The 21503-nt window shown below is 48.9% G+C and overlaps 1 protein-coding gene and 1 long non-coding RNA gene across 18 annotated transcripts in view; one reads left to right on the forward strand and one right to left on the reverse strand.

Moving 5' to 3' along the window:
* APOD (apolipoprotein D) overlaps positions 1–21016 on the forward strand; it is a 26488-nt gene extending 5472 nt beyond the window's left edge. Inside the window, exons 3-5 of the mRNA XM_025473371.3 lie at positions 14105–14226; positions 17630–17718; positions 20528–21016. Coding sequence (XP_025329156.1) covers positions 14105–14226; positions 17630–17718; positions 20528–20763 — 447 coding nt within the window. The 3' untranslated portion in view covers positions 20764–21016. The remainder of the gene's footprint in view (positions 1–14104; positions 14227–17629; positions 17719–20527) is intronic.
* LOC112676286 (uncharacterized) overlaps positions 1–21503 on the reverse strand; it is a 49338-nt gene that overhangs the window by 7435 nt on the left and 20400 nt on the right. For 10 of the 17 annotated variants that reach the window (XR_004811583.2, XR_004811573.2, XR_007407929.1 and 7 more), the window contains one exon: positions 13941–14025. The exons of 4 other annotated variants lie outside the window; for them this stretch is intronic. This is a non-coding gene — a long non-coding RNA (uncharacterized LOC112676286). Of the gene's footprint in view, positions 1–8801; positions 9283–13940; positions 14026–18205; positions 19357–21503 lie in introns of those variants that run through there. 3 more of the 17 variants (XR_007407930.1, XR_003146450.3, XR_003146444.3) reach the window with 3 other exon arrangements.

Raw genomic sequence — 21503 nt, forward strand, 5'->3', positions numbered from 1 at the left:
ATCTCTCTCAGCTTTTTGTCTCCCTACCCGTCCGTAAGATCTCAGCTTTGTTTCAAGAGACGCTGCCTCTCTCCCTCTGTGACTCTATCTCTGTACGTCAGAAATACTGAGTGTTACCCAGGTTCTGTCCGACTGCTGGGATCACTGGCTCCTATAGATGTTTCTCTTTGGGCTCTCCAGCGTTTCCAACATTTTTTGCACTGACTATGAATTACTTCTATGATCACACACACAAAAAACAGTTACAAAAATGCTTTAAAGTACTTTAACTTAGGGTGAGTGGGGCAAATGAACAAGAGAACTATTTTTTTGATATTTTTAAAATGAATATTAACAAACATCTTGGAGCGCCTGGGGGGCTCAGTTGGTTAAGCATCTGACTCTTGATTCTTAACTCAGGTCTTGACCTCAGGGTCATGAGTTCAAGCTCCCTGTTGGACTCTATGCTGAGCTTGGAGCCTACTTAAAGATATATATATATATTATTATATATATAATATATATATTAGCAGCATCTTACAGCTCCACATGAGCAACTTGAAGTAGATGCTACTTCTAAGACACAATATCATGAGTGAAATATCTATTGCATATCAACAACATGGTGCTTGTACTTTCTCTAGGCATAGCACCGTGGGGAAGGTCATCTCTGCCAAATGTTGTTGGTTTATCAACCTGAATTAGACGTTGCTTTTCTTTGATCTTTAACAACTATATAAACATAAGACTATATGCTCTATTGTTGCAAAATGCAACAAGAAATTAAAAGGAGTTAACTTTCCATTTATTATGTGTGGCACTTGCAGAATTGCATGGCTAAGAATTAAAGATGTCAGGACATGAAGAATGAAAAGACATATCACCGTGTCCTGGATCTAATAAGCAGTATAAAAAAAAATAAAACCAAATTGAATATTTGAGGCATATTTGAGGACTAAGCTTTCTCTTTTTTTTTTTTTCTTAAGATTTTATTTATTTATTCATGAGAGACACAGAGCAAGAGAGGCAGAGACACAGGCAGAGGGAGAAGCAGGCTCCATCCAGGGAGCCCGACATGGGATTCGATCCCAGGTCTCCAGGATCAGGCCCTGGGCCGAAGGCAGCGCAAACCGCTGAGCCACCCGGGCTGCCCAGGACTAAGCTTCTTAATTCAACCCTATTTTCAGGGCTGGTTGAAATCTATGACAATAAAGGGGATCAAAGTTTCTTTCACCCAAATCTCTCAAACAAAGTACTAGAGGTGGCCTCAGAAAAGTGGATATGGAAGATTAAGATCATTCTAGACCTTGAGAGCCAAGTTTTGTAAGTTTCTTCCTGCTCTAATTCTTGGTAGAGGTGATTCAATAAGAGGACTTCTGTCCCGTCATAGTCCTGGTCTTCCTCTGCCTCTCTTCTCAGGTTTCTTCCTGATTTTATCATGGAGTTCAGCTAGTTTGGTTGAGCAAGGTCCAGTCCTCCGGAGGAGTGAAGGCTAGTGTGGGGATAAGCTCACTGCCCTCTTCCATCATTTATATCCAGCTGATATTGGATAAAATGAGCACCTTGGGAAGGGGGTGAGGGGCAAAGATAGAGGGAGAGTCAGGAAAGGGACTCTTGCTGCCTGAGTAGCTGTGGACAGGGAAGGTCCAGCCTCTTGTGAGGGAAAATCATGGAACCATTGTATGTATGTGCCTGGATTCCAGGTTTGGTTTGTACTAGATGAGAGAATGACCTTCCCCCATCCCCCACCCCCCACCCAATTGCCGGGCTAAAGTCACCCAGGCACTTCTCTCTGCCTTCTCCAGATTGACTCAGGGCTCTCACTAATATCCCAGGCCAGTTCTGACCTGATCACTAGAGGCTTACCATTAAAAAACTGCCTTCCTCCTGGAGTCCAAGAGCTAGCTCTTAGTGACAATGCTAAGTCATGTGTCTCCGATAAACACTTCCCCTCAAATAATCAGTTCTGCAATTTGGGAGAAAACCAACCAGATAATTTGGATCCAAAAGAAATACCTATGGAATCATGACTGTTCCCATCCATTCTCAATCCGTGATTTTGTGCTGGAGAGACAGACCTTTACATTCACCAACTGTCCACTAGATTGAGTGTTGAACAAGCTCATGGGGGTAAGACCATGAGGATGACACAGAAATGAAGTTCTTCTGGTGTCAAAAGAACTCTGTGAGGACAGGATCCATTTAGAGTTGACTCCATCTCTTCTGTGTTGTGGTGGGTTACTACAGTTCATCGGAAAACTGTTCAGAATTTGCAAAATCTCCAAATCCTGCCTTGGGGAGTTTGTGCTCTTGGCTTCCTTACAGAGCTCCTTTGTGCTTCTAAGATAGGTTAATAACCACACTCTTGGTTGCACAACTGGTATTGCTCCCATCAGAATAAATAGTGCAGAAAACAGAACCAGTGTTTTGCTTCCTTTTCTGATAGACAATTTCATCCGAAGAGAAGAGCAGATGCTATTTATCCATGACTATAGTCCTATCCTGGTGTTGGGGCTGAAGGGTCTACAGGACGATTTCAAAACAGAAGCAGCGTCCCCTTGTTCTTTCCAAATGCCTTCCCTCCTCACCCACTAGTCTCTCTCTGGCTTTCCTCCCCCATGGTGACCGCATATAGAAAAGAAACAGGGACCCAGTGATTCTTGGTGCTTCCAAGGGAGCCCACAGGCCCTGGTGAGAGCTGATGGTTTGGGGGTAGAAAACAGTCAGTGGACTTCAGACATTTAAAGATGTAAACAAGTTAAAGGATCCAAGGATTTTTACTAGTTCTCAAGCAATATGACCCTCCCTGGCCTCACTCTGACTTCCCTAACCTTCCTTCTTCCCATGACCAAATCACAGTCATAGAATGTTAAAGTAGCAAGAAAGAGGATGAAACCTTGACATAGGCAGAAAAGGTGCCTTGCCAAGGTCAGCTGCAAGGTCATGACAAAGCTGGTTAGAACTCTCCTGTCTTGATTCACAGACCTGCGCTCTTTCCAGAAGCCCTAACGCCAAGAGGATTCTAAACAAGAAGCAACAGGTGTTAGCAGATGTGGAGAAAAAGGAAACTCCTGCATTGTCGGGAGGAACGCAAATTGGTTCAGCCACTATGGAAAACAGTATGGGGCAGCCCGGTGGCCGCCTTCGGCCCAGGGCGTGATCCCAGAGTTCCGGGATTGGGTCCCACATGGGGCTCCCGGCATGGAGCCTGCTTCTCCCTCTGCCTGTGTCCTGCCTCTCTCTCTCTCTCTCTCTCATGCAATAAATAAGGTCTTTAAAAAAAAAAAAGTTTTTTAAAAAAAGGAAAACAGTATGGAATTTCCTCTAAAAGTTAAAACTAGTATTACCATGACCAGCAATCAGACTATTGGGTATTTATCCGAAGAATACAAAAACACCCCTATTTTACAGCAGCATTATCAGCCAAGATATGGAAGCAGCCCATTATTCATTAGTTAATGGATAAAGAAGATGAAATATATATATGTATATATGGAATATCATTCAGCCATAAAAACTATAGTATCAACTATGATGGCCTGTCAAGATACCAAAATTGGAATAAGGCAAGCTAGCACAAACTTAGTGTATATCGCATCATTGAGAGGAGACTACAGACTGCCAAGCCCAAGGGTCCCGGGGATCAGAGCACGGTTTAGGGACACAGCGGACATGTGCAGTTACACAAACTCTCCCTTCTCCCTTCCCTCTTCCATCTGCAGCGTGATTCATCCAACACCATTTAGCTCCAGGTCTCTGGGGCAAGAGGGGCCTTAAAGAGCATGCAGGTTAAGCCACTGTCTAGGCGCACAGAAGACCACACGTGTGTGAAGCAGCTGCAGGCCCAGAGGCGGCCTCCTGATATTCACGGCCACACGTGCGTAGGTCCTGCTGAAGTCTGCAGATTTGGCAGCGACCTGCTTATCTGGTTCGTTCATCAGAATGGGTAGCAGTGGAGCTGAGTCTGTCACATTGGAATGTTCACTCTGCCACCTGAATTATTCTACCGGGCAGGCTACGCTGCAGGCTCCCTAACGTAGACCCGGGAGGTGCCCTCCACTTATCTGATTTTCCAGTCCAAAGTCTTGTGTGTAGCCCTCTGTTCCACAGGATGTCCAAACGTACGTATCTCCTGGACCAGAGATGCGCTTCCTCCCAGCTCCCACGGATGCTGGGGGAGGCCTGGTACAGCGACCTGGGCCGGGTGACCCTGCCACTCCATCTGCTCATGGGGACAGTGCTTCCTTTGTACCATTGTTTGGGGTTTTTTTTTTGTTGTTTTTGTGGTTTGGTGGTTTGTTTGGTGGTTTTTTTTTTTTTTTTTTTTTTTTTTTACTTTTCCTTCTCCTCAGTTTCAAATCCAGTCCCTTAGGACCTCAGGACCTCAGCTGAAGCCAGCCCTACCCAAGCACACCCTTGCTCCAGAACTTGTAATTATTCCCTAAGCAGGCCATGACATCTTTCACATCCTCCTCGAAGCAGGAAGGTCTGGGAAATCCAGTCACTTCCCCTCAAATGGAGACACCAGCCTCTGAGAATTCCGTGGCCCTGGACCCTGGTTAGTGGAGAAAAAGGGGCAAGGGGTGAGTTAGGAGGTTGGTGCCCAAATCTTCAGGCCAGTGGGGTTCTCTTGAGCGTTAGGGTGAGTCTCCAGGACGTGAAATTCTCAACCCAGGGTGGTTACCGTGACAACAGGAAGATCATCTCAGGCTACATTGTAGAGAAAAAGGAAATGTGTGTGTTCACTACCTAGAGTTGTGAGGTGGGAATCTCCTTCAGGCCCCGGGTCTTCTTTAGATGAGTCTCTTGAGTCTCGATCACTGACTCAGTAGAGAAGTTCCTTCAATGAAGCCCCAGGTCCCAACTCCCACTGACGTCTTGTCACAGAGCATGAGTGTAGGGACACGTGGGCCTTCCCACGGCAATCTCGGTGGCGGGCATTGAGGCATCACCCCTGGGCAGAGGGGATGCGACAGAAACTCAGGGGGCCGGCGGAAGAGAATGCAGGGCCTAGGTGGTGTTGAAGAGTGACTCAAGGTGACCCTCGTGGCTGCTGCAAGGAGCAGAGTCCGAGGAGTCCCCGCAACGGTGGCGGTGGCGGTGGCAGAGGGCCGGTGGCAGGTTCCTAAGGGGAGTGCTCTCCTCGTCGTCCCTCTCCCTTTGCACCCACGGTGAGTCTCTCCCACGTGGAAACCTCGAGTTCCCGCCAGGAGCCTTTGCCATCACCGAGCCTGAATCTCGGGCCTGGAGGTCATCGAGCGCCTCTGCCTCTCCTGGTCCCCATGGAACAGACAGAAATAAAAGCGGCTTCTCTCCAGAGCTGCACCAAGAAAACCCTGAAAGCCCTTCTCTCACAGCCAGAATGTTCCCTTTGTTACCCTGAGACAGAAGCCACACTTCTGCGAGGCACAAAGAGCAGCCCGACGCGGGAGCCCGCAGACGCCGAGGGATGGGGCACAGGGGCCGGGCTGCGGCCCGGGCTGGCGCCTTCTCCTTCTTCACAACTGGGCGTAACGTTCCGAGTGTCAGGGTCACACTCAGCCTCAGTCTCTCCCACACACTCCGCTGAGCGGGCCGGACGCCCTCGGGGCCCTGGGGAAACTAGACGGAGTCCGAGCACGGTCCTGGCTCGCCCCCCGCAAACATCTCGGTCCCCACTTGCATTCAGCAGGTATTCGGCCCGCTCGAGCCTCGGGCCGCATCCCCTTCCCGAACAGCCTCGTAGGGCAGACACGCAAGCCACAGACGGGTGCTGCGTGATGTGAGCCCAGCAGGTGCGCGGTCCTGGGGCCCGGAGGGCCTGCAGGGGAGGCTCGCGGACGACAAGCAGGTGTCCGAGCTTCCCAGGTAAAGGAGCACGAGCGCAAAGGCCGGGCCAAGAGACCATGGCTCAGTGGTTCCTCCCGGCTGTACCCTGAGGCCGCCGGCAGAGCTCCCAACAATTACTGTCCCCCAGGCTCTCAGACAGATGTATTAAGTCCGAGTCCTTGGAGGGGGCCCGGGAAGCAGTCTCCGCCAAAGCACCCCGTGTATATGTCGGAGTTAAGGACCAGTGGGTTAAGGGGGTTAAGGAAGAGTCACTAACACAAGAGCTTTAGAAAAGGAAAGCACAGAGTGTGTTATCAATAGCTCACTCTGCAGGACGCCTGGGGGGCTCGGGGGGAATCCGCCTTTGGCTCAGGGTGCGATCCCGGATCCTGGGATCGAGTCCCACGTGGGCTCCCTGCGTGAGCCCGCTTCTCCCTCTGCCTGGGTCTCTCTGCCTCTCCTCTGTCTCTCATGAATAAATAAATAAAATCTCTAAAGATTTTTAAAAATATTTTAAAATATTTTTAAAATAGCTCACTCTGCCAATTCTTCTACAACACTGGCTCCTAGACCCTATGCAAAGCACACAAGGCCAAGGGATGACTGGTACACTCCTGGGTCTACAGCAGATCTGCTAGACAGCCTCCGGGAGATTCAGCCCTAAAAAACCATTTGCCATTCTTAAAGGAGTGTACTGTGGCTCTCAAATCCAATAATACTCTTTTCATGGCTCTGATAAGGACCTACTTACAAATACTAGGTTCAGAAAATTCTAAAGAATGCTTTCGATCAAGCACAAAACTCCGAACACACTACAACACTGCTTTTGACAAAGTATAGTAAGTCAATGACTCGAGCTTGGCCATCTTCTTAGAGGCTTGGATGAAGACACAGAAGTCCTGCCCTTCAAACTGGGGCACGTCAGTCTGAGAGGGAGAGAGAAGACCTTGAGCCAGGAGACGCCAATGGCTCCCATCCATGGGAAGCCGAATGTGGAAATGGGTGTGAATCCCAGTTCAGCCACTCCCTGCACCATATTGAGCAAGTTGTTTAACTTCTCTGAGCCTGTTCTCTTCTCCATGAAATGGATATAATCATATTTACCTCACATGGTTGCTCTTGGCTTAAAGGAGATAATGTGTAGGGGCGCCCAAGGTGCCCAAGATCTATCTAATAGGTGGCTTATTGGTCAGTGACAACTCTTTTAACCAGGATCTATTCTAGCATCATAATTCTAGTATCAGAAACTGTATTATGGGAGTGGAAATAACACAGGAGGAGAAGGCCAGGCCAGGTCATGGTTCTTCTTCCTCTCCTTCCTCTCTCGAGGCAGCAGCACATGGTTCTCGAGACATCCAGTTGGCAGGGAGCTCCTGCCTCTCAGGGTGGTCCCCAGATGCACAGCGGGTGTGTGGATGGTGCAGTCCCCTACTCAGATGACGAGAGCGTGTGAGAGCCAAGAGTCTGGGTTTCCCTGTCTGCTGGTTGGGGCCCCAGCCCAAAGGTGATATTGACCCCTCTGACTAAAGTTGGGAAACCGCCCTTCACTCTTCCACATTCAGTTGGACTTTGTTAAAAGAAAATTAGTTCCCAGAAGGTATGTTAATCACACTTAACATCAAATTAAACAGGAAACCCAGAGATCCTCTGAGAGTATCCTACCCTTTTTGTGCCATGACCCCTTTGGCTGTTTGGCAAAAATGTCCATGAATGCATAAACTAAAAGACCACAAGACCACAAAGGAATTCAATTATACGAAATACAATTGCATCAATTTCCCACGGAGTCCCACCCATGCTCTACTATGACCCCTTGAGAGTCAAAGCCCTCACTGAAAGCTGGGAAGCTCTCCAAGGTCAGTCACCCAGCTATGAGGTGAAACAGCCAAGGCAAGGGCCTCATCTCCCCCTCCCCAACCTAGGCCTTTCCACCAATTCACTTATTATTTTAGACAATTGAGAAAAGGAAAGCAGAAATCTTACAGCTCTGCATGGAAAAATCCTGAATTTAGTAGTGGAAGGTGAGATGACCCCCTGCTGCCCGATATGTATTCAGAAGATCCGACCTTATTTTATAGAGGATTGCAAAACCGGAAAAGATTGTTTTCCAGCAAACATCTGGAAAAACCTAAGGTCACAAAAATTTGAGGATTTATCTAATGCCCGGGTAATGCAGCAGATGTCCCAGGTGCACAGATGACAGTGTTGGACTACAGGCTTAGATGGGTGTGTTCAATCCTTCTGCCTCCACACAGAAGAGTCTAAACATTAATCTCTGAACCTGCTCAGAAAATTCAGCTCTCCTGCTTCCCTTGGCAATTTTTAGGAACCAATGAGCAATTATTGTTGTCTCTATGGAGAAGGTTGAAAGGATTTAACCTGAGGAACCCTGACCTCCTAGCTGAGCCCTTTCGCCCCTTCCCCTGCAGAGACAATAGAATACAAATGGCCAAAAGCAGGGTTTAAATTTACTTCAGCAATACGTAACTGGAAGCATACTGCCAGGGGAGCGGCCCTGGCTTCCCCGCGGGGCCCGCAAAGCCTCAGGTCGAGGTCGCGGTGCGGGCGGCGGAGGGGGGGGGGGCTGTCCCCGGAGGCCGAGGCAGGCCGGGGGTGGGGGGGGCGTTGGGGCTGCTCCCGCCTTCTGTGCCCCAAGCAGCTGAGCCTCGGAGAGCTCGCGACCCACCCGGGCCTCCCAGCCAATGCATGCACAGTGGGACCCAGAACTGCCTTCCCCAGGTGCAGGGCGCCCACGAATTGCTCACGCAGGGCCTGGAAGGGGCCAGGCCTCCCCCAAGACACTTGCTAGGCACCTGCTCGGAAAACATCCGCATGACCAGACCCCGCACATGCGGTCCTTCCTGGGCTCAGGCCCAGCCTTGCTGCCAATACGTGCACAGGTGCAGGGAACAGCAGAGTCAACCGGCCCAGGGGAAGCACTTCCACCGCTCAGGACTCACGCCCAGGGGCTCCCTCTTTTTTTGAGGGGCGGGTTTTAAAGATCTTATTTATTTATTCATGAGAGACACAGAGAGAGAGAGGCAGAGACACAGGCAGAGGGAGAAGCAGGCTCCATGGGGGGAGCCCAATGCAAGACTCAATTCCGGGACCCCGGGGTCACGCCTTGGGCCCAAGGCAGGCGCTCCACCCCTGAGCCCCCCAGGCGCCCTTAGAATCTCCCTCTTAAGACATTTTCTCCTTCATAGAAAGTTTGGATCTTTTGTAACAGGCAGGACTCGTCATGAGTAATATTAAAGTTATCAGTCACCCACTCCTCAGTGTGAATGAGTGTTGGGACCCTTCCGGGATGGATTAGATAGAGGAGTGAGGGAGGACAGCTCAGAGCCTGAGGGCTGTGGGGAAGCAGCACTGTCAACAGTCACCCCGGGGAGGGAAGAAAGGAGACACACAACACAGTCCACCTTGCCTTACTCCGGAACTATTATGGGCCCGTCCCTTTATTCAGGTAATCCTGCTAAGGCACGAGAGTCTTTCCTGAAAAAAATCGGGAACTTGAATTATATTTCAATGTGGGGGTAAAAATCCCAAGTCATTTCAAAAATGATAATTGATCTATATTTACAAAAGTCCTTTGAGGAGTAAAGCAGGATATCTAAAAAAAAAGTTTTATTGGACTATAAGCCATATAGTTCACCTGCTTAACGTTCACTTTCATTGGGTTTTTCGTATAATCGCAGAGTTATGAAACCATCACCACAATCAATTTTATTTTATTTTATTTTTAAAGATTTTATTTATTTATTCATGAGACAGAGAGAGAGAGAGAGGCAGAGACACAGGCAGAGGGAGAAGCAGGCTCCCTGCAGGGAGCCCGATGCTGCGGGACTTAATCCCAGGACCAGGATCAGGCCCTGAGCCGAAGGCAGGAGCTCAACTGCTGAGCCACCCAGGTGCCCCAAGCTCTGAGGGTTCTTTATATGTTTTAGACACGAGTCTCTTATCAGAAACATGATCTGCAATTATTTCCCCCCATGAATTGTCTTTTCACTTTATTGACAGCATAAAGGTTTTTAACAGTAATGAGATCCAATTTATCTTTCTTTTTGTTGCTTGTGCTTTTGGTATCTAGAAAATCATTGCCTGGATATCTGGGTGGCTCAGTCAGTTAGCGTTTGCCTTTGGCTCAGGTCATGATCCCAGAGTCCTGGGATCAAATCCCGAGTCAGGCCCCCTGTTCAGTGGAGAGTATGCTCTCCCTCTACCCATTCACCCTCATGATCTCGCTCTCTCTCACATACTCTCTCTCAAATAATATTTAAAAATCTTAAAAAATTAAAAATAAATAAATCATTGCCTAATGCAAGGTTATGAAGATTTATTTCCATTTTCTTATAAGAGATTTATAGTTTTAAAGTTTGTCGTCAATTTTACGTTAAACTTTGTATATAATGTGATATAGAAGTCCAACTTTACTATTTTGCTAATAAATATTCAATTGTCCCAGAGCTATTTGTTGAGAAGACTGTTCTTTACCCAACCAAATAGTCTTGGCATCCTTGCTGAAAATCAATTGGCCATATATGTAAGAGTTTATCTTTGGACTCTCAATTCTATTCTGTTGTTCTATATGTCTGCCCTTATGCCAGCACTATATAGTATTGATTACAATAGCTTTAGAGTGAGTTTTGAAATTAGAAAATATGAGGCCTTCAACTTTGTCCTGGCTATTCGGGGTCCTTTGCGTTTCCATATGAGTTTTAGGATCCATTTGTCAATTTCTACAATGAAGCAGAGTTGGGTTTTTGTTGTTGTTGTTGTTTTATTTTTTATTTATTTTTGTTGTTGTTGTTGTTTTAAATAAAGACTTCACTGAATCTAGATCAATCTGGAGAATATTGTCATCTTAAGAATTTTAAGACTTGGGGATCCCTGGGTGGCACAGCGGTTTGGCGCATGCCTTTGACCCAGGGCGCAATCCTGGAGTCCCGGGATCGAGTCCCACGTCGGGCTCCTGGCATGGAGCCTGCTTCTCCCTCCTCCTGTGTCTCTGCCTCTCTCTCTCTCTCTCTACGTCTATCATAAATAAATAAATAAATCTTTAAAAAAAAAAAGAATTTTAAGGTTTCCAATTCATGAACATAGGTTATCTTTCCATTTACTTAGGTCTTTAATTTTTTTTTAATTTTTATTTATTTATGATAGTCACAGAGAGAGAGAGGCAGAGACACAGGCAGAGGGAGAAGCAGGCTCCATGCAGGGAGCCCGATGTGGGACTTGATCCCGGGTCTCCAGGATTGTGCCCTGGGTCAAAGGCAGGCGCTAAACCGCTGCGCCACCCAGGGATCCCCAGGTCTTTAATTTCTTTCAACAATGTTTTGTACTTTCCAGAGTATAAGTTCTGTTGTTTCTTTGGCTCAGTTTATTCATAAGTATTTTCTTCTTTTGATGCTATTGTAAATGGAATTTTCATAATTTAATTTACAGTTTTCATTGTAAGTGTAGAAACCCATTTGATTTCTGTATATTGATCTTGTATCCCTTAACCTTGCTGATTTTATTTATTAGTTCTAATAGTTTTTGTGTGTGTAGATTCCTTAGGATTTTCTATCATAAAATCCTGTTGTCTGCAAATAGAGATCATTTTACTATTTCCTTTCCAGGATTCTTTTTTCTTTTCTTTTCTTTCTCTCTCTCTTTCTCTCTTTTTAAGAGAGAGAGTGAGAGTGAGTGTACACAAACGGGGAGCGGCAGAGGGAGAGAGAGAGAGAGAATCCCAAGTGAGAGAGAATCCACGACCCTGAGATCATGACCCAACCCCAAATCAAGAGTCAGAAGCCCAACCCAGTGAGCCACCAAGGCGCCCCTCCAGGATTCCTTTTAAACATTGCATTCTCCTTATATGGGCAGAGAAACTGAGACCCAAAAACATGAAAGGGCTTTCACAAAAATATTATGAAACTATAAGGGAACATGACATAAAAAAACAATCTTCCACCTCTGAGTTTCTTCTTTTCTGGAAAATCCACTTCCTCAGTTTTAATTATGGAGCACTAAAGTCACCTTAACAATAATAGAACTATTTTAAATGCTCTTTGTACATTGGAGCTTTTTTTTGAGAATGCCTATGAAACCAATTGACCTTTAACCTTATTTTTTGGTGGTGCTTTAAATGAGTGTTCATTTCAGTGGTTTTAATTGAAAGATGTGCTTTAATAAATGAGTGGAAAATTTAGGTCGTAAACAAGGGTATACGTTTGAGCAAAGAGCCATGTGACTGAAGCAATACTGCCACCTGTTTGCAGTACACTCTCAGTTCAAATTCTGAATTTTTGAGTAATAGATTTTTTTTTAAAGATTTATTTATTTATGATAGACACAGATAGAGAGAGAGAGGCAGAGACACAGGCAGAGGGAGAAACAGGCTCCATGCCGGGAGCCCGATGTGGGACTCGATCCCGGGACTCCAGGATCGTGCCCTGGGCCAAAGGCAGGCACCAAACCGCTGAGCCACCCAGGGATCCCCAAGTAATAGATTTTTAAGTTTCTAAAATGCTTTCAATTAATATATTGACTAAGTAAATATATTCACATGGGTCCAAATTCTAAAGGTGCCAAAGAACATTCAATGACAAGTTCTTTGTCATTGAACCTACCCCTGGTTCCCTCCCTAGGAGCAACCAGTTAAAAACAGTTTATTGTGTATCATTTGGGAGATAGTGTATACGTACACAAATACATACATAAGTGCAGTAGGCAGAATGATGTCCACACCCTGATCCCTGGAACCTGCGAATATGCTACTTTCCACGAAAAGGAGGATTTTGCTGATGTGAATAAAGTTATAGACTTGGAGATGGCCAGAGAGCGTGGATTACCCAGTGGGCTCAGTCTAATTATTGAAAGCAGAGAACTTTCCCCAGCTGTGGTCAGAGAGGTGTGATGATGGAACAAGAGAAAGAGAGATACAATGTGAGAAGGATTTCACCCACTTTTGCTGGCTCTGAAGATGGAGGAAGGGGTTCAACCAGCCAAAGAATGTGGGTGGCCTCTAAAATGTGGACAGGGGGATCCCTGGGTGGCGCAGCGGTTTGGCGCCTGCCTTTGGCCCAGAGCACGATCCTGGAGACCCGGGATCGAATCCCACGTCGGGCTCCCAGTGCATGGAGCCTGCTTCTCCCTCTGCCTGTGTCTCTGCCTCTCTCTCTCTCTGTGACTATCATAAATAAATAAAAATTAAAAAAGTAAAATAAAATAAAATGTGGACAGGGCAAGAAGACAGAGTCCCCTAAACCCCCTAGAAAGGAACACAGTCCTGCCAACACCTTGATTTTAATCAAGCTCACTTGATGTACAGACCCATGAGACCATAAATTTGTGTTGTAAGCTTGTGGAATTTGTTATAGCAGCAATAGAAAATGAACATAATAACCTTTCCCCCCATTTTCCATATACTCTTATTTTTCACCCAGCTCTTTTTTTCCATTGAATGCATCTTGGATATAGTTGCATGACTCCTTTAAAGGAGGCTATATAACATTCGGTTGTTTGGTTGTGCCATACACATTTATGTACCCAGTCCCCTACGAATGCTCACTTAGACTCTAATTTCCTGTCTTTTGTTCTTACAAATAGCACTGCATCAAATAACCTCATAAATGCACTAGATGTATTTTCTTTGCTAGATATTGTCAGATTGCCCCCCATGCAGGTTGTAAATTGGAGCAGTCTCCATGCAAGGCAGTGCATGGAAGCATGAAAGTACTTGTCTCTCCTTACCGTCACCCACACCATTGCACACTTCCTTTAATGTTGACTCTGTACACGAAGCTATGAACGGAGACCAAGTCCCCAGTGAAAGAATGATATCAATCTTCTGAATCCTGATCACTTGCTAAAAGCCTTTGTGACCAACTCCCTGTCCGGGGTCTTATGAGGAGAATCAACCAACTCTGGAGTCCCAGTTCCCCAGAGTGACCATATCTGGCTTTGTACACAATTCAAAGATGCCTCGTAGAATCACAAAATATTTGAGATGGAACCTTACATCATCTGGACCACTCCCTCTCCTTTACAGAGCCTAAAATTTCACATAGATTCTGGCTGGAGGGCCCACTGACATCATATCTAAATAAAGGTCACTTTAGGAATAAAATGTGGCATTCGACCAATGCCTGCAAATCTGACTCACTTACTCTCATTTGAATCAATATCTTGCTCAGTTGCTGTCGGGAACAGTGCAGCCCATTTTGCGTGGTTTCCCCAGGAAAGGGCTCTGCTCTAAAAGACGACAATAGGGAAGAGTTAGCAGGTCCCCAGAGAGCCACAGGGTTTTCTCTGCTTATTGTTATCTCTGCAGTATCTTGGACGATGGTACGAAATTGAGAAGATCCCAGTGAGCTTTGAGAAGGGAAGTTGCATCCAAGCCAACTATTCGCTAATGGAAAACGGAAACATCAAAGTGATAAACCAGGAGTTGAGGTGAGTGGCTGCGGTTTCAAAAGCAACACGGTCCCAGAGCCAGCCTGCAGAGAGCTGTCCCCGGGTGACTGGGTGTCCTTGCGGCCTAGCTCAGTGGGGAGGCAGACGTGGCTGCGTCTGCACTGACTACTCGCAGCAGGTCCTGAGATGAAGGCTTTTGGCAGGCAGGATGGTGGGGACTAGAGGCCACTCGCTTATTTGCAAGACCTCTTGCTGGGCATCTTACTGTATTGTGTACTTACTGTATTGTGTGTTCCCGGCGAGCACTTACACTTATTCTGGGCCTGTTGTGTGTGTGCCCCTGTAAAAGGTACTGGGGACTCAACGGGAATCCAAACTGCAGGGTTCCTGCTCTCCTTGCAAAACAGACACGCTGGTAGCAAAGGGCAAGTGAGACTTTGATCTGATCTGATCTCCAAACCAAGAGAGAAGCTCTTTCTACCTCATCGACTGACAGAGGGCATCCAGCTCGGCTTGAACCCTCCCAGGAACTGGTTGCTCATGGCAATTCATTCAGCCGTGACGACTAGAAGACGCCTGTTCTCATTAAGCAAGAATCAAATACATTCATAGCCACACTCTAGGGTTCGTGAACAGGATAGCCTTTAGAAGTATGCTTTTCTGTTTCCGAGAGCTTCTAACCGAGTTCTATTTCGATAGAAAAATTCATACTTTAGAAAGCAAACATAAACTTTAAAAATGCCCCAGGAAGACCTCCTACCTACCTTCCATCAACAAAGATAAGAGCAGGGATGCCTGGGGCCTCCGTGGTTAAGCAGCTGCCTTCAGCCCAGGGCGTGACCCCAGGGTCCCGGGATCGAGTCCCGAGTAGGGCTCCCTGCAGGGAGCCTGCTTCTCCCTCTGCCTGGGTCTCTGCCTCTCTCTGTGTCTCTCATGAATAAATAAATAAAATTTAAAAAAAAAAGATTTATTTATTTTAGAGTGAGCACACAAGCAGGGGACGGCCCAGAGGGAAAGCAGGAATCCACAGCAGGCTCCATGCCCAGCACGGAGCCCGATGTGGAGCTCCATCTCACAACCCTGAGAGCATGACCTGAGCCAAAACCAAGAGTCCTACATTTAACCAACTGCACCACCCAGGCGCCCCATTATATGCATTTCATATGGAATGTTGGATACCCTAACGTGGAGAACAGCTGCATTAAGAGTTTACTATCAAAAACTAAAATTAGTTTTAAGGCAGCCCTGGTGGCTCAGCGGTTTAGTGCTGCCTGCAGCCCAGGGTGTGACCCCGAGGTCCCAGAATCGAGTCCCACGTTGGGCTCCCTGCATGGAGCCCTCTTCTCCCTCTGCCTGGGTCTCTGCCTCTCTCTCTCTCTCTCTCTCTCTCTCTCTGGGTCTCTCATGAATAAATAAATAAAATCTTAAAAAAAAAAGATAAGAGCAACAGTAAACAATAGTGGCAAATATTAAGCATTTCCTGCGTGCAAGGCGCTATTCTGTGAGTGTACGTGTATGTGCACGCGTGCACCTGGGTGGATGTGTATGTAAACGAGCATGCGCCTCCGGGCCCTGAGGCAGGTACTCTTAGTAAGGCCACTTTTCTAGATGAAGAAACAGAGGTACAGGGAGGGAAGGGAACTCGCCCGATGGCCGCACCGCTTATAAGCAACGAGGCCGACGTTCAAGCCCAGAGAGCAGGGGAACGTGGAAGACAACAGCCGCCGGGAGAGAGGGCTGGGACCAGGGCCGTCCCTCCTGTCCCCTGCGGGATCTGGGAACTGTGTCGGCTCCAAGGAAACCGCCACGGCGCAGCCTGGAAGGCCCTGCGGCTCCGGGAGGCTTTGCGGCCGTCCTGGTCCCCACCAGGCTTCCTGTGCCCGACCCGGGGTGGCCCCTGGCCCTGCAGGAATCCGGGAAGCGAAGTCACATCTTAGCGGCCTAGAGAGAGAGAAAACCGGCTCATCTCAGAGCCCGGGCACGGCGACCGGGCCCGGGTGCAGGCGCATCGAGGCTGCGCCCCAGGAGTTGTCCTGGTCTGCGACGAGGGTCAGACACGGCCCGGATCGGCCGCTTCCTGACGCTGGGCCCATCCCTGGTCAGGGAGTCAGGGCGACGAGGCCTGTGTCCCCCCGTAAGCTGGCGACCCCCGGGGACCCTCCTTCGTGGCCTTGGGGAGCCTGGGCCGGGCGACACGCGGCGTTGGTGCGGGTAACCCTGAGGAAGCGCGACCCGACCCGTCTGTCACCCGCTCCGCCTGAACACACAGACGCGTTTTCTCCATGAACCGATGCTGAGTTTATTACGATCAGAGACGGCGCCTTGGAACTGTTCCGGGCGAAACAGAGCCGGAGAGGGAGGGCGTCCGTGGGGACAGCTGCCGCGGGCTCGTGGGTGGCCCAGCGCGTGTCCCCCTCGGGCCTGGCCTGCAGCAGCACCTCCCCCTTCCCACCCTTCCCTGTCCGCCTCCTCTGCCCCGCCTTGGGCTGCCCTCGAGGGACAGACAGGCGGCCGATAGCCTCCTAGGAAGGGCCCCGACAGGCGGCCCCACACCCCCCACACCCCGTCAGCCTCCTAGGAAGGGCCCCGAGCCCCGGGAGCGCCCTCCTCGCCCTCCTCGGGTGTAGCCCGGGCCTTCGCCTTCTGGCCCAGGCCCAGGCCCAGGGGTCCCGGCGTGCTCCCCCGAAGCGGAGCCAGCTCCCTGCAAAAGGGCACAAGTGCCTCATGCGACCCAGGGCCACCAGTCCTAGACCCCTAGACAGAAATGGCCCTGCCAACGCGAGTGTCAGGCGGCACCGGAGGACGTGCACTTCTCCCCATTCAGTGCCTCTGAGCATCACATGCCTCCCCTCCCCACTGCCCGCCTCCCGGCCTGCGGCCTGCAGCAGGTGGCCCGCACTCAGGCAGGGGCTGCGTGGGCTGCATAGGGGCCTGGGAGCTCGGCGAACGCTCGCCTCTATGGGACACGTGGAGTCCTGTGACGTCACTGACACCCCAGGAGCAGGGGAGAGCTTGCAGACCCCCAGCCTCTCAGTAATCACATCAGACCTTGTTTTCTCCTTTGGCTCCGTCTCATTTTCAAGAGGCGAATCTTCTCAGTGCTTTGGGTTCTTCTGTTGGTTTCCCCTTGTCTTTCATTCCCTCCTTCTGGAGACTGAGAGCAGGAAGTGGTCTTGCAAAACTTAAAAAACAGTCCTAAAGCGCAGGGGCCTAATATAGGATCCAGTCCTAGAGCATTTCAGTCGTCGCTTCCTCTCACTCCTAGGCCTTCTTCCTCCGCTTGAGTCTCAGAGACGGTGACAAAGGAAAGGGGACAGAACCTTCCGACTAGAAACCACAGCCTTGAGCCCCTGGTCCTTGGTGTCACAGATCTTACCTTTCATCGATTTGTGGCTTCCAATGAGTTAAGGGTCTTTGTTTGGTTTGTTTGAACTCACTGCAGATCTGATGGGACCGTGAATCAAATCGAAGGCGAAGCCACCCAGGGCAACCTTACAGAGCCTGCCAAGCTGGGAGTTAAGTTTTTCTGGTGTAAGTATTCACTTCTCTCGGGAGGTTTCAGGGACAGGAGATATGCAAACTGAAGGCTGCAGCCCTGGGTTGGAGTACTCCTGTCACATCTGAGTGACTTAATACATAATTATTTGTCGAGCACCTACTACATGCCAAGCTCGGTGCTGAGCACCGGAGATGTGCTGATCAGCAAGACAGAGCTGGCTCCTGTCCCAGGGGGGGCTTACACCCCAGTGTGGATATGGACAAGTGCCCCCGCAATTTAGTATAAAAACTACCATGTTTCTATAGAGGAAGCACAGATTGCAGCACATCGGGCCTGAGCAGTAAGAGACCCAGTCCTGTCTTGTTTCCCAGAGGAAAGGGAAGCCTGAAAAATTAGTAGTTAGTAGTGGTATTATTAGCATAACAAGTGATGGGTGCAAAAGCTTGGAAGCAGGAGAGGACAAGAGTGAAGGTAAGTTTGAGCCCTGGCTCTGTCTGCCACTTTCTCGCCACACGGTGGGGTTCCCCGAGGGATATCCGGTCACAGGCATTTGCCCTCTGAGCCTTGGTCTAACTGAGGAATGAACACAGGCAACAGAGGAAGCACCAAATACCGGCTTTCCTGTTGATGTAGACACACTGAAGAAGCCAGCTCAGAAACGTGAGACTTCCTAATGCTGGGAGTGCCTGAGGGTCCCTCTCCCCACCAAGTGGCGGACACTGAAGTCACAGCTGCAGAGGAATAACCACCTCCTACCCCCATCAAGACCCCGGAGTGGAGCAGAGAGGAAGCTAAATAGGAATGCTGGGAGATGAAAATAGTTCTTCCCACACACGTGACCATGGGCAACTAACTTCACTTCTGCGCCCAGTGTTGCAAAGATAAATGGCATGACGTGTGCCCCATGAACCGTGGGGGGCATTATACGTGCCAGTTTCTCTTGTTTATTCTTGCAAATAAGAAAGTCAAAGTGCAGAAAAGCTAGATGATGTAGGCAAGGTCACTGGAGACTTGGGACTAAAATGTCGGACTTTAAACTCTCATGAAGGATGGGGATGGGAGTGGAGGCCAAATATTATGTGCACAACCTTCCGAAGGAAGGCTGCAACAGGAGCTAGAAGAGGCAGGAGCTGCCAGCAGGGCAAGCAGAGGAGGAAGAGATTTATTCCAGTGGAAGGGACCAGACGTTTGCATTGGGTCTTCCAGGATGTGTGAGACTTACAGGAGAGGCTGCCCTGAGTGCAAGAAAGGCATAAGGAAGGGCCCCGAGAGAGGAGCCGGAAGATGGGGGCAGGTACATGGAATGTGAGACAAGACTGGGCCGAGCCTCAAAAGCCATGTTAATGGGTTGAAGAGCCTTCCATAAGCAGTAGGAGGCTGTTGGGGTTTTCTAATACAGAGACATGGAAGGTTTCTTCGCTAAGAGGAAATGTCTGGGTAAATGTATCTTGAGAGCTAGACCCCGTGGGAGGAAGACAGCATGTGAGTGCCTGGCTGTGTGCAGGTGGGGCATGACGCCCTCACCAGAGGAGGTGGGAGGACATACGACACGACGCAGGGCTGCGGAGCTCTCAGTCCAGCTGGGAACACACAGTGGAAATCCACAGGTAGCAGCCCCACGGTGAATACGAGCCCTCGTGGGTGAGCCCGGCAGGCAGGCAGCAACAGTGCTAGAAAGGGAAGGCAGAAACAGTGCTCGGTACGGGCCCTACAGCCTCGTACGGGCTTCTGTCCACATGTCCTCTGAGTGTCCTTCTGTTTAAATATTTATGGACGGGTAGAAGTAAGAGCTAGGAGGGGCCGTGTTGGGTGGTCATCTGGACTAGGCCTCTGGTGTTATCCTGACAACCAGTTGGGTCCTTGACACCCAGCCAAGCTCTAACCTCTTACACATCGCCTCCTTTGTCCGGCTTCTCATGGTCCTTCACAAGTGTTGAGATCTGGTCTGGCTGGGCAATCAGAGGGATTATTTTTGAGTGGAGGAGGTGGGATGCTTGAAACCCAGGAAAGCATACCTCACATGACTGCATAGGAGTCCAAATCTTTGGTTCGTATGAGGTCAGCACGCATTTCTTTCTCCCATTTGGCTGTAATTTTTTTACTTAACTTTAGCAAGTTGGGCTATGAGTTTCCCTTACTGTGGACCTTGGCTGTGGAGGTAGTAAGTTCACAGAGGACAGTTTCTGGATTCAGATGGAGAAGGTAAATCCTCCCTCTCTTTCCTTAAGGACCCTTTAATGCTGGGCTTTCGATACTATACAGATGTCAATCAATGCATCTTTGTAGGCCCTTTGTGAGGAAGAGTAAACCTATTACCATCTGATTGACCTTAAGAATATTCTTAAGAACAGGGGAACTTTTGCAGGTCACACAGGAAAACAAACAAAGGGACATTAGCCCTTAATTCCTTCCCCAGGCAGATTCTAGAGGAAGCTGGGAAGTACTGAGTGGAAAGCCTGGGGCCTCTGACCTCGGGTTCTTGACTCTGCTTAGCTAAGTGGCATCTCCAATGGTACCCGTGCTAAGAGCCGGGCCTCCTACAGACCGACCTGTTACCAGGGAGGGAGGAAGGATCTAGAATGATGGCTCTGAGCTCTGGCTGCACGTGGGAATCACGGGGGAGCCTTCAGGGGTACCAATCACCTCCACATCAGAGTCTGGGGAGGCCTGGAGGGAGGTGGCCAAGGATTTTTCAAAGCTCCCATAGGATTCCCACATGAAGCCAGATTTAAGAGCCACTAATATAGAAGAACCAGGACCCTGGCTTCCAGAGTCCTGGAGAGGAAGGTTCCTCTTGCCCTGGTCCTTCTTAATGCTTAATGTCCCTCCTCTGGTTCTCAGTGATGCCATCAGCTCCATACTGGGTCCTGGCCACCGACTACGAGAACTACGCCCTCGTGTACTCCTGCACCACAATCGTCTGGCTTTTCCACATGGATCATGTTTGGATCTTGGGAAGAAACCCTTATCTCCCTCCAGAAACAGTGACCTATCTGAAAGATATCCTGACCTCTAATGACATTGACATCGAGAAAATGACTATCACAGATCAGGTGAACTGCCCCGAGTCGCTGTGAGAGGCTCGAGGGGGAACCCGCGTTCACTCCACGTTACTTCTTTTGCTTTGCTTCCCCCCCCCTCCACTCCCCATAAAGACAGACCGACCCCTGCAAACCCTTGCAAACACCAAAGGGAAATTGGGCAGCGGAAGCCCATGGAGAGAAAGTCAAGGAAAGTTGGCCCAAACACTTAGCCATGCACCACCCTGTTACCCTGCCCGTCTAATAATAAACTTGTTGCTGACCTGCTGTGCTCACAGTAGATTCTGAATTGATTATTGTGGGGTTTTAATTATAAGCTTATGTTTGGAGATCCTCGAACACTTCTGTTGAAAGAAACTAAGCGCTGTGCAGTTGGAAGGTAGCAATTCTGTTTCTGGAAGAGGAAAGCTGATGGCAAAGGCCTCTTGTGGGTGGCCTATCCAGCTGTCCCCGTCCTGCAGTGGGCACTCCTTTAGGCGGAATCATTTGGGTTTTTTGACAACACTGTAAAAGGTACTAACTATAGTCACCTTCATGGTCTTTGATGTTACTGGACAGCTGTCACAACTTATTTTGTCCCATGAGATAAGAGATAGGCAGGTAACACTCTTGGGGATGACAGTATTTGAGAAGAGGGGCCAAGTGCCCTCTGGTCGGTGGGCAGCATGACAAAGCACAGGACATAAAGGCAGGCAGAGCTGGGGAGAGAGTCTTCTCGTCTTTCAGGACCTACCTCCTTCTTACTGCCTTTTTGCCTGGTAGTTTTCAGACTTTGG

The sequence above is a fragment of the Canis lupus genome, chromosome 33 (assembly GCF_003254725.2).
Source record: "Canis lupus dingo isolate Sandy chromosome 33, ASM325472v2, whole genome shotgun sequence".
Taxonomy (NCBI): Eukaryota; Metazoa; Chordata; class Mammalia; order Carnivora; family Canidae; genus Canis; species Canis lupus.